A 12,468-nucleotide genomic window follows, 5' to 3' on the forward strand; every position below is an offset into this window, starting at 1 on the left:
GGTAACCTCTGCGTAAAATGCTAGGTGCCTGTACCTGAACACAATCACGCCATACATAAGTACAACAGGTCGAGCAAAGAGAAAAATACCAGAGAGCAGACGGGGAGGGTTGAGCCTGAAGAAGGGTGCAGACCCTAAAAAATCGCCCTTTCATTCAGTCCACAGATGCTGCTTGACCTGTTGAGTTACTCCAGCATTTGTGATTTGCATCAGAGTGCAGAATATAGTTGTCAGCATTGTTTAGAAATACTGATAGATTTCCAAATGGAATAGAGATTTAATAGATAGTGATGAGGTAAAACCCACCTTTGGTAATGGTCAAAAGGACACAAAGTGCTGGAGTAACTCAGCAGGTCAGGCAGCATCCCTGGAGAACATGGATAGGTAATGGTATAAAATGAGTGGTGAACTGAGCGCGCACATCCAAGCCTTTCCAGTGAATTCAGCCCCAGTTTTCACCTCTACTGCAGATTAATGTTGTCTCCTCTGTTTCAGCTTTTTCACAGCTAGCTAGCATCAGCAGCACGTTGTCAAGTTAATCACAGTTATTATTCCTTTTTACACGCTTAACGTGGGAAGCAAGTCTTGCCAGTTATCTCAGTTAGTTCAGTTGAACAGTCAGTCACAATGATAGGAAATTGCCGTTCATCATGGTATAAATTGAACAAACGTGTATTTCCAATGGGGAGCTACAGAGCTACTCACCACACTGAAGCCCAGATTCTGCACCCGGCTTTCTTCAAAGATCTTTATGAGCCCTCAATTTTTGGATCACTGAGTATGAGGACAATTTGATGTTGGGGTAGAGGAGACATTTTGAAGCTTTTTATTAAACCAGCGTGAAGTGCAGCATCTATGTTCAAAACTGCATTGATTCATGAGAAATTGATTAGATAGAGAGATACAGCATGGGAACAAGCCTTTTGTCCCACCGAGTCAGCGCTGACCATTAATCATACATTTACACAAATCCTACGCTGATCTAATCCAACTTTACTCCATATTGCCATAGATTCCCCACATATTTTACCACACAAGGAGCAATTTACAGAGGCCCATTAACTGACCAACCCGCACTTCTTTGGGCATGTTGGGGGAAATCAGAGCACCCAGAGGAAACCCACGTGGCCACGCGAAAAAACGTGCAAACTACACAGACAGCACCCAAGGTCAGGATTGAACCCGCATTTCTGGCGCTGTGTGGCAGTGGCGTTACAAGCTGCGCCGCTGTGCCACCCGACTTTTCCAGTTGCAAATCCAATACTTTGTGATTATTGTGATGCTTTACATTATAATAGGAGGATATTGGTGAGTCCAAACCTGGAATACCCCATGTGGACTATTGGTCTCCTTAATTAAGGAAGGATGTGAATGTGATGAAATCAATTCGGAGAAGGTTTTATTGAACTGAATGATAGAATGTTTATGAAGAGAGGTTGGACTGACCAGGTGGTAAACACTGAAGTACAGAACAGTGGTGGCCTCTTTTGTTGCCTTACAGTGCTTGCAGCACCTGAGACCGGGTTTAATCCTGACTACCGGTGCTGTCTGTACGGAGTTTGTATGTTCTGCCCTTGACCACGTGGGATTTCTCCAAGATCTTCAGTTTCCTCCCACACTCCAAAAACGTACAGGTTTCTAGGTTACTCAGCGGGTGAGGCAGCATCGATGGAGCTCCATAGTTGCTGCATCACCCGCGGAGTTTCTGTCTACCTTTGATTTTCCAGCACCTGCAGTTCCTTCTTAAACGAGGTTTCTAGGTTAATTGGCTTCTGTGAATTGCAAATTATCCCTAGTATGTGCAAGATAGTGTTAGTGCGCGAGGATCGCTTGACAGTGTGGACTCGGTGGGCCGGAGGGCCTGTTTCCACGTTGTATCTCTAAACTAAACTAAGCTGAATAACAATCAAACCGTAAATGAGTACAGCTGGCAGTGCAAAAGGGGGAAGGAATGAGAGTGCTGAATATAATGTTACAGTCACAGAGAAATTATAGACACCACTATAAGATAAATTGGCAGATGGGGGATACATCCTTTGCTCATGAGAGGGTCCATTGAAGAGACTAATAACAGCGGAGAAGAGGTTGTTCTGGACTTGTGGTACTTGATTCCAAGCTTTTGTATCTTCCGATTGAAATGTGTAAAATGGTATGAGTAAGTAGTCTGACCATGCGGGTTTTGTTCCGGGTGCTCCGGTTTTCTCCCATAGCCCAACGACATGTGGGTTTGTAGGTTAATTGACGCCTGTAAAGTACCCCTAGTGTGCGTAGAGAGTGGATGCGAAAGTGGGATAACATAGCCCTGGAGTGAACGGGTGATCGATGGTCCACATGGGCCGAAGAGCCTATTTTTATGCAGTATCTCTAAACTTAAACTGTAGTGGCCTTATTCTTTGTGAAAATATTTGACTTTCAAGCTTGATACTGGTCATGAAACATTCCGATCCATTGACAGATAATGACTGCGGGAGTCCTTGTTTGATTGCATCTCAGATGGAATGAGCCAGGATCGGTGTAGTCTCCTCTTGCTTTTTCATACCAGCATAAAACACACCTTGCATTCTATCACTCTGTTCTCTTCAATTCTCTCTGTCCTTCAGCCTTAGTTTCATACATCGTTAGCATCAAGAGTTCACCAAACAGAGACTGGCAGTTTTTCAAATGGTCCATTGCCCTCTCTGGAGACGTAACCTTGGTAACTGCCTCGCCGTGACAACCATGAAGCATTTTGCAACAGTGCAAAGGAGAATACAGATATTATGAGCAAAGGATGTATCCCCCACTTTAGCCGTCATGTAGATGCTACCTCAAAGAAACAAATATCCTCACCCAGAAAAGATTTTCAGTTTAAATAAGATGTTGCTGTATTTAGACACCAAGTAAATTGATCAGGAACAGCAGTTGTTCCGTTCACATTCTTGTGTCTGCCTCTTTGTTATAGATCATATGATACAAATATCATTACTGCAGCTATTACTGAAGATGTCGGCACAGTGCTGCACAGAACGTACAAAGAGTACTCCACAGGAAGGGGTCCTTCAGCCCACAATGTCCATGCCGAAAATGTTGCCAAGATAAACTAATCTCATCTGTCGGGACATGATCCATATCCTACCTTCTCTCAAATCCGTGTGCCTATCTAAATGCCTCTTAAATGCCACTATAATATCTGCCCCCACCATCACCAACTCAGTTCCTGGCATCTATGGCTCTGTGTCCCCACACATCCTCTCAATTCTTCCGGCACTCCAGAAGAAAAAAAATCTAACTTTGTCCAATCTCTCCTTACAGTTAATACCCTTGAATCCAGTTTAGTTTAGTTTATTATTGTCATGTGTACCGAGGTACAATGAAAAGATTTTGATTGCATGTTATTCAGTCGAAGAAAAGACTACACATGATTACAATCAAATCGTCCCACAGTGTACAGATAAAGAATAAAGGGTGCAACGATTAGTGCAAGATAAAGTCTCATTAAAGATACTTCAAATGTCTCCAATGAGGTAAATGGGTCAGGACAGCACTCTAGCTGATGGGAGGGCTGTTCAGTTGCCTGATAACAGCTGGGAGAAACTGGCCCTGAATCTGGAGGTATGACTTTTCACACTTCTATACCTCTTGCCTGATGGGAGAGGAGAGGAGAGGGAGTGACCAGGGCGAGTCTGGTCCTTGATTACACTGGTGGCCTTGCCAAGGCAGCTTAGATGGAGTCAATGGAAGGGAGGTTGATTTGCGTAATAGTCTGGGCTACATCCACAACTCTCCACAATTTCTTGCCGTCTTGGATGGAGCTGTTCCCAAACTATGCTGTGATACACCCCAATTAAATGTTTACTGGGGACATCTGTAGAAGCTGGCAACGTGTTGTTGGGGACATGCTGAACATCCTAAGCCTTCTAAGGAAGTAGAGGCATTGGTATAATTTCTTGGCCATAGCTTTGATGTGACTGGTCTAGGACAAATTGCTGATCATATTTATTACCAGGACCTTGAAGCTTTCGACCATCTCTACTTTATCATTGTATACCCGAGTGTGTGTACTGCTTCACTTCCTGAAGTCAATCACAATCTCCTTTGTCTGTACGAAGTTTGTATGTTCTCCCTATGATTGCAGGAGTTTTCTCCGGGTGCTCCAGCTTCCTCTCACACCCAAAGATGTACAGGTTTTTAGGTTAATTGGCTTCTGTAAATTGTATATTTTATAACTGAGAATACATCCCAGGATGTTGTTTGCTTCAGTGGTGTTTGACCTTGGAGGGCAATAATTTACCCTGTGACCGTTTCAGTAAAACGATTTTCAATTTTTTAATTAGAATAAAAAAATTATGGATTTCTGATTGATGTAGTTTTAGCTAAGTTTGGTTTAGAGATACGGTGTGGAAACAAGCCCATCGGCCCACTGAGATTGTGCCGACCAGCGATCACCCACACACTAGGTTTATCCTACACACTAGGGACAATTTATGGAAGCCAATCAACCTATAAACCTGTATGTTTTTGGTGTGTGGGAGGAAACTGGAGCACCCGGAGGAAACCCACGCAGTCACGCAGAGAACATGCAAACTGTACAGAGAGTACCAGTAGTCAGGATCAAATTTGGGTTTCTGGCGCCGTAAGGCAGCAACTCTACCGTTGTGCCACTGATGTAGTGGAAGATGGAATGAGCAATTGGAATTTAAAGTCCATTTTAGGGAAATATTAAAATGAATTATGACTCGGTCTTGGCTCAGCCATGGTCTCATCATTTCTGATTGAGAAGGTTTGGAGGAATCAAGTTCTACCTAGTCAAAGCTTTTGATCACGCTCAGCAGTGAGACCTGCATTCATTCTGATAGAAGGTCATTGAATCTGAAACATTTATACTGTGTCTCTCTCCATAAATGAGGCCTGACTTACTGAATGTTTCCGCCATTTGTTTTTGTGCCATTCTTTCTTTCTAAATGCGTTTGTGATCTTGCAAAATCCGTCACGCGGAGGAAACATTCCCCTTGGTCCTTCCAAAACAAAAGCAAGCGCTGGCATCTATGTTATTCTGGTTGGAAAATAGCTCTTGACTGATTTTCGGCACATTTTACAAGCCATTTTCAGTCTGTGTAACATCCTGACTTGAAGTGAGACACCGAGATCAGAGGATCTTTAAACTGTGGCAGAATCTGCTAGCATTCCTTCCCATCTATGCAGTTAGATAAGTCAAGGTGCGGCTTGTTGCTGGAACATTGATGATTTGAAAGGTTTATGCACCGAGCACCTGGTTTAAGACTAAAGTGTTCCTGCTTACTTTTGGCAGGTGTTCACCACCTACTCCAATGAAGACTATGACAGACGCAATGATGACGTGGATCCCATGGCAGCATCAGCAGAGTATGAGTTGGAAAAAAGAGTGGAAAGACTGGATCTCTTTCCCGTGGAACTTGAGAAGGGTATTTATGACAAGACTCTGAGCAAATTACAGATTTTGTGTACCGTTTGAAATTAAGAAGTATTTAGATTGATCAAAATGCTCCAAATCCACTGATTTTGGTATGTGGTGATTATGCTGTAGCATTGATGCATAATCCCACAGGTCCACGTCTCTCATTTACTTGTGTATGATTGTACTAAAGCACGGTATGAGTCGACTGGATAACATGCAAAACAAGCTTTTCACTGTCTTGTATCTGCATGACAATAATTAATAAGCTAAACTACAGTAAGCATTTCTGTACCCACACTGTACCTGATTCTAGCATCACGAATGTTGTAGGGCAATTGGAAAACATTCCGAGATGGAGGGGTGAAGAGCCAAAGATTGTGTCGCTGAGATAGGTAGGAAGAAGGGTGACATCCTGCAGGCAGATGGAATGGAGATAAGGAGGGGATGAAGGAAAAGACTTGAAAGGTAGTTATCTCTGCATTGCTACCTATCAGTGAACACAGAAGTAGGAAGATATTGGAAACAAATACATGGCTGCAGAGTTGCTGAAGGAGGGAAGCTTTTAGATCCTTAGGGTATTGGGACTATTCTGCTGCAGCTCAGAACTGTACAGGTAACATGAGTGGCATTTAACTCAGTTGGAACCAGTGTCCATGCAGGGAGGAGATACAAAATACTGGAGATGCTGGAATCTTGAACAAAACACAACGTGATGGAGGAACTCAGCAGATCAGGCATCATCTGTGGAGGGAAGATACAAAATGCCGGAGTAGTCAGGCAGCATCTCTGGAGACGTGTAAGAAGGAACTGCAGATGCTGGTTTAAACCGAAGATAGACACAAAATGCTGGAGTAACTCAGCAGGACAAGCAGCATCTCTGGAGAGAAGGAATGGGTGACCTCTCAGGCAGAGAGCCTTATTCAGACTAGTCAGGGGAAAGAGAAACAAGAAAGATAGACAGTGATGTAGAGAGATATAGAACAAATGAATGAAAGATATGCAAAAAAGTAACGATGATTAAGGGAACAGGCCATTGTTAGCAGTTTGCTAAGTGAGAACGAGAAGCTGGTGCGACTTGGGTGGGAAGGATAGTGAGAGAAGGAATGCAGTGGGAGACTAAGAAGAAAGAGACTGGGGAATGATAAACAGATAACGAGGACAAATTAAGTTAGATTTGTCATTGTTAGAGAAAGTTAGAGAAATCAGTATTCATAGCTGTAGTAGGAAAGAACTGCAGATGCTGGGTTAGATCGAAGGTAGACACAAAATGCTGGTGTAACTCAACGGGACATGCAGCATCTCTGGAGAGAAGGAATGGGAGACTTGAGTGAAGGAAGAACATGGGTAGGTGATGTTTTGTCTCAGGACCCTAATTCAGTCCAAAGGAAGGTCCCGACTGAAAACGTCACCTCTCCAAGTTCTCCAGAGAAGTGCCTGACCTGCTGAGTTAATCCAGCACTTTTTGTCTTATTTTGTAAACCAGCATCTGCGGTTTATTGTTTATTGGAGGGAAACGGACAGACAACATTTTTGTTCGAGACCCTTTTTCAGTCTGATGAAAGTTGAGGAACATATGTGTCTGATAAAGTAGAAAAAAAGAAGCATATGAAAGGGACCAAGAGCTCAATACAATGGAAAGCCTGCTGGGTCACAAAAGATGCAGTGTCAAGGAAATTTGAAAGAGGAATTGCCCAGTCAATTTTGGATTGTCATATGTCCCAAACCGAACTATGAAATTCTCATTTGCAGCAACGCAAAAGAATATGTAAACATAGCACTTTGTGAACAATATAATAAATGAAAATGAGTTCAGTATATTGCACACACACACACGCGTACACACACACACACACACACACGCATACACGCGCGCACACACACACACGCAGACATGCGCGCACACACACACACACACACACACACACACACACACACACACACACACACGGTATATCCTTCTCCCGCTTTGTAATCAATATTACCACATATACCCCCCCCCCCCCCCCCAAGTCTATGTAGTTCAGAGCTTATTTGGAGGTTGTAGTCTTTAATAGCCTGATTGGTGATCATTAGATATTCTGTAAGTATATCGAAGAAAGGAAAGAGTGGGTTATACTAAAATCAAACCACAGCCTGAGAGTGGCACTCAGCACAAATAAGGTTCTGAATGAGCATTCCACATCTGTCTTTATACGAGAGACAGATAACACAGTGGGAGACTAAGAAGAAAGAGACGAGGAAATGATAAACATAGAGAACGAGGACAAATTAAGGGGTCTGGCGTCTTTGACAGTGGATTAATTGCTGGGCCTTGGTAAATATGAATCCAATGGTTTTGGAAGAAGCTGGGATGGAAATTATGCAGCGTATGGGTATAATTTTCCAATGCTCTTGCAGGCTTGTTGTGGGAGTACCAGAAGTTTGCTGATGTGGTAATATTGATTACAAAGCGGGAGAGGGATATACCTTGTGAATGCAGATCACACATCTGACAATAACCTTTTAGAAATACAGTGCGGATAAAGGCCCTTCGGCCTACCGAGTCCGTGCAGACCAGTGATCACCGCATATGTTATCCTACACACTAGGGCTAATTTACACTTTCACTAAAGCCAATTAACCTACAAACCTGCACGTCTTTGCAGTGTGGGAGGAAACCGGAGCACCCGGAGAAAGCCCACGCCATCACAGGGAGAATGTGCACACTGTACATTCAACACCCATAGGATCGAACCCAGGTCCCTGGTAATGTAAGGTGGCAACTCTACCGCTATGCCACAGTACCATTGGAGTATTGAGCGAATGCCTAAATCAACTTTCAGAGAGACTGTCATCAATGATAGTCAGCACCACTTGGTCACGCTAGGCAGTCTGTTTCTTGCTAAGTGGTACAGGTCAGGTGGATGTGGGTTAAAGAAAGCGATAGGAATATCATCTGTATTGCCTGAGGGGTAAAACATGAGCAGACTCTCACTATTAAACATTAGATAATCCACGGCGAGGATATTGTGTACAGTTCTGATTACCAGATTACACAAAATAATGTGATAGCGCTCAATAGGGTATAGGGGGAGTTCTTGAGGATGTTACCTGCACTAGAGAATTATAATTATGAGGAAACATTGTCCAACCTGGAAATGTTTTCTTTGGAACAAAGGTGTATAAGGTGAGGTATTTCAAATTTGAAGGAGAAAGAATGTATTTCCATTAGCAAAGAGGTCTGTCTCACAATGAGACAAGTGTAGTTTATTTGGTACAAGTTTGACAGGGGAAGGTGAGAGAGAATGGGTGGCACAGTGGTGCAGCGGTAGAGTTGCTGCCTTATATTGCCAGAGACCCAGGTTCGATCCTGACTATGGGTATGGAGTTTACACGTTCTCCCTGTGATAGAGTGGGTTTTCTCTGGATGCCCCGATTTCCTCCCACATTCTGAAGACGTACAGGTTTGTAGGTTAATTGGCTTCTGTAAATTGTCCCTAGTTTGTAGGATAGAGCTAGTGCACGGGGTGATCGCTGGTCGGCGCAGACTCAGTTGGCCGAAGGGCCTGTTCCCTTGTTCTAGAATAAAGAATAAAGTCTAAAGTTTAAATAATTTCATTGCTCAAGTGGTGTGATTCATAACCTGAAGGGCAGAGCTGGCAACACTTCTCACCACATCTAGAGTACCTGAAGAACTCAAACCTATAGGCCTGTGGATATAATTACGGCACGGACACAGTGGACGTCATGGCAACAGGACCTTCAACCCAACTCATTCACGCCAGCCAAGATATCCCATCTAAGCTAGTTCCATGTCCCTACATTTGGCCCATATCCCTATAAACAGTTCCTATCCATGTTCAAAATTTATTATTGTACCTGTCTCAACAACCTCCTCTGGCGGTTCATTCCATATACCGACCACCCACTGTGTGTTAAGGTTGCCCCTCAGCTTAAACTATTGCCCTCTAATTCCCCTTCCCAGGGAATAGATTATGTATTCATCCTATCTATTCCCTCAGCCTCCAGTAAGAGATAAAGTCCTGGCTTGCACAACCTCTCCCTTTAGCTCAAGTCCTGGCAACATCCTTGTAAATCTTCGTTTCAGTCTTACCAGCTTAAAGGCATCTTTCCTAAATCAGGGTGACCAAAATTGGACACTATACTACTAATGCAATCTCGTTAACGTCTTGTACACGTGTAACTTAATATCCCAACTTCTCTGTGTAGGAAGGAACTACAAGTGCTGGTTTAAACCAAAGATAGACACAAAAAGCTGGAGTAACTCAGCGGGACAGGCAGCATCCCTGGAGAGATGGAATGGGTGACGTTTCAGGTCGAGACCCTTCAGGATCCGAAACGTCACCCATTCCTTCTCTTCAGAGATGCTGCCGCTCCCACTGAGTGACTCCAGCTTTTTGTGTCTATTTTCGGTCCCAACGTCTACACTCAGTTGCCCGACTGATCAAGGCCAATGTACCAAAAGCCGCCTTCACTGTCCTATTTACCTGCAAGACCATTTTCCGGGAAGAATGACCTCTTGCTGTGGTGTAAATTTCCATGAGTTTCTGAATCAAATCCAGATAACCTGGAGTTTATTTTCTTACTTGATACATCCTTCCACCTTCGAAACCTATATATTTGACATTGCTATCAGCCATCTCCAATAACCTTTCTCCAAGACAGACACAAAAAGCTGGAGTAACTCAGTGGATCAGGCAGCTTCTCTGGAAAATGTGATATTTCAGGTCGAGACCCTTCTTCAGAGGCAACCCGAAATGTTACCTGTTCTTTTTCTCTAGAGATGCTGCCTGACCACAGTTACTCCAGCTTTGTGTGTGTCTTCGGTTTAAACCAGCATCTGTAGTTCCGCCCGACACATCCTTTCTCCAAGCACCCTCTTTGATACAGATTCCGTACCCTTTATCACTCTCAATCCTGCTTGAAATATTTCATTCTTTGGGAAGTGCTGTCGAAGTATAAAATATGCGCTCAACTGAAATGAACCTCTTTTCTCTCTAGATGGCGATGGCCTGGGAATCAGCATCATTGGAATGGGAGCTGGAGCAGATATGGGATTGGAAAAGTTGGGAATATTTGTGAAGACGGTAACCGAAGGTGGAGCTGCTCACAGGGACGGCAGGTATGGATTGGTCACTGTTGACTAGGAACTCTATTATTTCTAAACTTGAATCCTCTGCACATTTGTGCTCCATAAATATCAACCTTTGGGAATTGGTCATGAAGACCAAGTTTGGATCTGAAGGTTAGACACAAAATGGTGGAGTAACTCAGCAGGTTAGGCAGACCTGAAGTCCGAAGAAGGGTCCGAAGAAGGACCCAAAACGTCATCTATCCATTATCTCCAGAGATGCTGCTGCACCCACTGAGTTGCTCCAGCCTTTTGTTTCCATGTTTGATATAAACCAACATCTGCAGTTCCTTTTTTATTACATTGACCATAAAGGAGTTAGATTGGTTAAGTGTTAAACATTTGTTTTCATGAAAATCCAAGAACTACAGATGCTGGAAAATCTGAAACAAAAGTGAAGATACCTGGAACACTCAGTAGGAGTGTCTAGCAATAGAAAATGCTGGGAAAATTCACATGGCCAGGCAGCATCCGTGGAAAGAGAAACAGGTTTAATGTGTCTGGTTGAAGATCTGCAAATGCTGCCTGGCCATGTGAATTTTCCCAGCATTTTCTATTCATTTGTCTGGGGCTAGACATTCAGTCATGCTCTGCCTTATTTTGGGGTTTGACAAAAAAACATTTGTTTTTCATATGTGAATGCAGTTAAAGAGATGGAGGAAAATTATAGCACATTCTTAATGAAAGCTAGAACGATTAGCTGCTTGCAAATTAATTTCTAAAACAATCCAGACTGACAGCTGGCATTGGATACATTAGGCATGCGTCCTCCAGTGTGGTATTCCATGATGTACAAGGCCCAGGTTACTTTGTGCAATAGGACATCTGTTATATCTCAAAATGTACATTTATCCAGTAGCACAGCAATTGTGTAAGTAAGTAAGTAAATGTTATTTATATAGCACGTTTAAATCAACTCGCGTTGAAACCAAAGTGCTTTACATAAAATAAATATTAAGTTTCTGTACATCCATAGAAAAAATTAAAAATAAGAAAAAATGACACAACACATTATAGAATTCAACATGAACGTCCCCCCACAACAGAATCAACATTTTCCACTATGGGGAAAGGCATCAAAAAGTTAAGTCCTCTTCCTCTGTGAATCACCCGAGGTCGGGGCCTATTTGTGGCCTCCGCAGCCAGTCCGATGTTTTCAGGCCCTCTTGCCGAGAAGATGGAACTCCGGCGTCGGGTGAACACTCCTCGGCGGCTTGGAACTGTGGAACTGCAAAATAAATTCTAAACTGCAGATGATGGTTTAAACCGAAGCTAGACACAAAATGCTGGAGAAACTCAGCGGGACAGGCAGCATCTCTGTAGAGTGAAGGAATGGGTTAATTCCCGCTGATTTACTCTAGCATTTTGTGTCCATAAAAGGAATTCAAGTTGGTTGTGGGCTACAAGGTGGCTATTGTATCTATGGGGCACGGATAATGGAGGTGGGTGGGTGGGATGGGGGGGGAGGAGGGGTAGGGGGGAGGGGGGGGGGGGGGGGGGGGTAGGGGGAAGGAGGGGAAAGGGGAGGGGGAGGGATTAGGGCCATGACTGGGGAAAAGACATGGTAGTTGGAAAAGTGAAGTGTGTTGTAATCAATGTCAAAACAAGGAATTATTACAGATGCTGATTTACAGAAACAGACACAATGTGCTGGAGTTACTCAGTGGGTCAGGCAGCATCCCTGGAGAACGTGGATAGATGACATTTTCTGTTGGGATCCTTCTTCAGAGTCATAGTCTGAAGAAGGGTCTTGACCCGAAACATCACCTTAATCATACTGTTTGCTTGTTGAAAAACTGCTATTAATATAAGACAAAAAAATTGTCAACTACGCACAAAACTGACCTGAAGCCATTTGAATTAAATGCTGCAGATTTTCATTATGTTTAAATGCTGGTGCATCCTTTGCTGATTTGCAACATGA

General features: G+C 43.3%; 1 protein-coding gene across 1 annotated transcript in view; it reads left to right on the forward strand.

The window, feature by feature from the left end:
• The window catches only part of ppp1r9b (protein phosphatase 1 regulatory subunit 9B), a 203,553-nt gene that overhangs the window by 122,015 nt on the left and 69,070 nt on the right, over nt 1-12,468 (forward strand). The window contains exons 3-4 of the mRNA XM_033035329.1: nt 5,288-5,420; nt 10,415-10,535. Of these exons, the coding sequence (XP_032891220.1) occupies nt 5,288-5,420; nt 10,415-10,535 (254 nt within the window). The remainder of the gene's footprint in view (nt 1-5,287; nt 5,421-10,414; nt 10,536-12,468) is intronic.

The sequence above is a fragment of the Amblyraja radiata genome, chromosome 16 (assembly GCF_010909765.2).
Source record: "Amblyraja radiata isolate CabotCenter1 chromosome 16, sAmbRad1.1.pri, whole genome shotgun sequence".
NCBI lineage: Eukaryota > Metazoa > Chordata > Chondrichthyes > Rajiformes > Rajidae > Amblyraja > Amblyraja radiata.